This window comes from Miscanthus floridulus, unplaced genomic scaffold, assembly GCF_019320115.1.
Source record: "Miscanthus floridulus cultivar M001 unplaced genomic scaffold, ASM1932011v1 fs_23_1_2, whole genome shotgun sequence".
Taxonomy (NCBI): domain Eukaryota; kingdom Viridiplantae; phylum Streptophyta; class Magnoliopsida; order Poales; family Poaceae; genus Miscanthus; species Miscanthus floridulus.
The window spans coordinates 35,866-40,000 of record NW_027096440.1 but is presented as its reverse complement, the minus strand read 5'-3'; the positions used below and the strand labels follow the sequence as shown (position 1 = coordinate 40,000).

Below are 4,135 nucleotides of genomic sequence, written 5' to 3'. Positions count from 1 at the left end.
TCTTATATCGCCATTTTTTTTCAGGCTGGGTCGCTGCGTGTTCATGGTGTTGCAATGCCCACGATGGAAGGGATTGCTAATGTGCTAAATCATATCGGAGCACACAAGAAAGGAAAGCAAACCCGGATTCTATGGCATAGTCTTCGGGAGGAAACCAGTAAGAACGCTGATTTCTAGGCTAGACTACATTATGTCGACGGCTTCAAAACCTTTGAAATATATAGAATATCAAGTTACCATCATCGCTTGTTAGAATCAACAAAGAGAATTAGAAAAGCGATTGACTCTCTCTAGAATATGCATTTTGATTCAAGTGACTTTTGCCTTTCCTTTTTCCTGAGCACAGGCATCTCCCTGGACCAGGGGGTTCTGTCTCTGTCCTCATGGCATGGCCATCCAATAACCTCTGTTTTCTCCACTATGCTATGCAGGTTATCTACATCAATGGTCGGCCCTTTGTTTTGCGAGATGTTGAAAGGCCCTTCTCGAATCTTGAATACACTGTTAGCTTACATCTCTGGCTTCCATAGTTATCTTTACATTGTTGTTACTGATTTTTTTTAAGAAATACACAAAGCTCAAAAAACACAAAGTATTGATCCTATCAAACTTCCACATGGAAATTATGATGCTAATACTCAGACCAAATCAAATATATTGCTACGTTTTAGAGGAATCATGATATATCTGCACACTTGCCACGTTCTTTTGAGTTCTCTTATAACTGATGCTTTGTCAAATGCTTAACTTATATCTATGGTATGTGTGTATTCAGATAAATTCATTTATTTTGCAAATTGCCATGTTCTTGTTATTAAGTCTGAACTTAAAAACATATTGACTATTCTAGGTATGTTTTTCAGCCTAGGAAAGTGAAACATGGGACAAACAAAAATTGCAATGTAGGATACATGGAGTTATCACAGTTCACTGCTCATTTTCTTTAATTTTTTTCTTAACTACTAGTGATGCTGAATCTCTGCCAATATAGGGAATTAACCGGGAGAGAGTGGAACAAATGGAGTTTCGCCTTAAGGAAGATATTCTTCAGGAAGCTTCAAGGTACATTAATTGTGAACTTACAATGCAAAGTATTTAATTCCCTTATTACTATTAAGAGGTATATTGTACTGGAATATTTGATGGCAGGTATGGGAATAAGATACTAGTCACTGATGAGCTGCCAAGTGGTCAGATGGTGGATCAGTGGGAATCAGTTGTGTATGATACAGTTAAGACTCCACTTGAGGTAATGGCATATTTATTATGGTATCATTCTTTTATCATATGTAGTCCTATTCAGGAAAAAAATGATTCCTCTGTAGGTCTATGAGGAGTTGCAACATCAAGGGTACCTAGTTGACTACGAACGTGTTCCAATTACTGATGAAAAAGCACCAAAGGAAGGAGATTTTGAGACAACCTGGTTAGTTCTACATTTTGCTGCTGAACTTGCCCACCGCACCTAATATCTTCTTACTCCTTTTCGAAAAATTAGACATTACCTTCAGAGGTCCATGTTGCCTGGATCTTTGAGATATGTGTTTGAGTCACGCTATTTCTATGTGTTAGCTATCCTTATAAGTTGAAAATGGTCTGGACTGTTCTCCACCATATGGAACACATTTTGCAGTTGAGAATAATCTGCAGCATTAGGAAGCCATATTAGTACTTACCTAGTTTGGTAGATTGAGGAACTCCTATTTTTTAAAAAGCTGAGTCCTTGTCTATATCTAGTTAACTTCCTGTTTCCTAAATTATTTAGACGACTCTTTTTTTTTTTTTGCGACGAAAGAAGAATTATATAATTATATAATTATTTAGACGACTCGTAAAGGTAGCCTTAGTCATGTTTATGAATCAACCAAGAAATAATCTAGTAAAATGGCTTTCCCAAACAACTGGCTATGATAAGAGCCTCTTCTCGATGGGAGAAGACTATAGATTAGAGGGCGATAAATCTTTATCTCATGTTAATCTGTTGCCAGTTTTATGCAGACACCAGATCTCGCAATTTTGAAATGTTTTCACAAATTTGATTTACATCAAAGCTGTCCTGTTTAGCGGGTTATTACATAACATAATATTTCATTGCATTTAACAGGTACGTCGAATCTCTCAAGTTGATATAGAAACGAAATTGTGTTTAACTGCCAAATGGGGAGGGGACGGACACTACTGGTATGGTTATAGCTACATTGGTTTACCTAAAACCAATAGGAGCTTCAGGTGAGAACAAATTTACTCTGGTTCCTGCTTCTGTTATCTGTGTAGATCTGATTGAGAAACAGTAGCATGACCACAGACAGTCGTGTTGGGAACTGTTGTGTAGTCTTTTAGTATTACAAACTGATGGCAACTGATTCTACGTAAAGCACATGTATCTTATATATGCTTGCTGCATTTTGTGCTCATAATCACGCCTATACTTGGACTTTTGAGATGTTTGGGGCTTTTCGTGTGCTGCAGGTATCCCAAGACAGCTCGATTGGGAAGTCTTCTATGCTGGAAATGATGTAGATGATTATATGCCTAGCTCAGAAGAAGCTATACTCAGAGGAGAATATGCTGTCATTAGGAGCTTAGTCCGAGTTCTTGAAGAATAACCTTAATATGTTATTTCTTTATTTTATTTTTTTTCCTTTATTTTCTCTTATTTTTTTCTGAGCGTGGCCACTTTGTTTTTCGATTTTTTTTTTTGCAGGGCGGTGTTTAGGCAAAAGGCAAGTTGACAAAGTTATTGACAAATGCGACTCCATGCAGGTAGATCATTTTATGCTCTGAATGCTAGCAATTTAATTGGAAAATACTAGCAGTTTATTTCCTGCTTATGTTTGCCTTATTGAACAGAACCTAAGAGAGCTATTGCTACTTACCGCAATACATTCTTCGCAGCCGATGAGATGAAACGGGAGGCATCACTTTCCTTCTTTGTGGAGTACTTGGAACGTTATTACTTCCTTATATGCTTTGCTGTCTATGTGCATTCGGTGAGCTCTGCTCACCAACACATATCTGTAGAGTTTAGTTTTTCTGATTGGATGAGAGCGAGGCCTGACTGTACAGCATTCTTCTGAAGGTGAGATATGGCAACTTGACTGTACAAATGTCAGCAGTATTACAGCTTGTAAGAGTGTATGCAGCCCAATAATGTTTCCCTTCCTAGATTAGTTCCTGAAAATCAACACCCTTTCCTGTTTTGAGGTGCTTCACATAGGTGGAATGCTCATAGTTTATTCTGCTCTCACCTTGCCCATTTATCCTCCTAGACTTTGCCGTGTTTCAAAACCAAGACATTTTGTTTGAAGGTTCTCTAGCCTCGACCAGATGACACATTGATCTTTGCGCCAGACTTTATTCTTGATGGAATGAGAACTGTTGGAAGACATAAGCCATTGTGTAAAAAGTTACATATTTCAAACATGATGTCATGATGATCATTAACACAAAACAGCACAGTGGATTTTGGTTGTATAAATCTTTAGTTTCAATGGCCTAAATCTGTCGAATTACCATATTTGTCAAAATCTTAATCTGTATCTGTTGCTTCAAACGCATAGTTCTTTGCTTTTGGTCTGCTTCAGAAAGTTGGTACACTTATCAGATTTGAGCAGGTAATTCTTAAAATGAACTAAACATGTTAAAACCATTATTCAGTGCACTGGATTTTGGAAAATGAATGTGCGAAAGTCTGGGTCAATCTTGTGTAGTAAGGGCACTCCAGAAACTCTTCATTGACTAGTTCTTTTTTTTGATATATAGTTTGGCCATTCAAATAGCATTACTTTCTAAGCCACAAGACATGCTAATGGCTGATAGTCCAGAGTGCCATATAGATAATTTTGTTCTAATATTACCATCCAATTTCGTCGCAAAAAATATATATATTACCATCAATTTTATTTCCATTTCTAACATCTTGCTACATGATCGTTTGACGTATAAGGAAGCCTTCAAGAATGTCATATTGAAAAGGAAAACTATATCTAATGCTATCACCCACTATTTTATTCTCCTTCTGGCCTCATGTTCCATGATCAATTCCACCACATAACAAGGAAGCTCATTTCTTGACATTTAAATTTGTTTAGGCTATTGAGAAGAGATCCAATGGGTGCTCTTGGTTTATTCAAGT

At 37.1% G+C, this 4,135-nt stretch overlaps 1 protein-coding gene across 1 annotated transcript; it reads left to right on the top strand.

The window, feature by feature from the left end:
- Nucleotides 1-431: 431 nt before the first annotated feature.
- Nucleotides 432-3,738, top strand: LOC136530954 (uncharacterized; the record flags this gene model as incomplete). Its single annotated transcript, XM_066523663.1, has 8 exons — nt 432-503; nt 992-1,062; nt 1,150-1,249; nt 1,326-1,426; nt 2,705-2,727; nt 2,851-2,990; nt 3,561-3,614; nt 3,658-3,738. Coding segments are annotated over 8 exons (642 nt in total), but the record flags the coding sequence as incomplete, so codon positions are not given.
- Between the last annotated feature and the right edge of the window lie 397 nt (nt 3,739-4,135).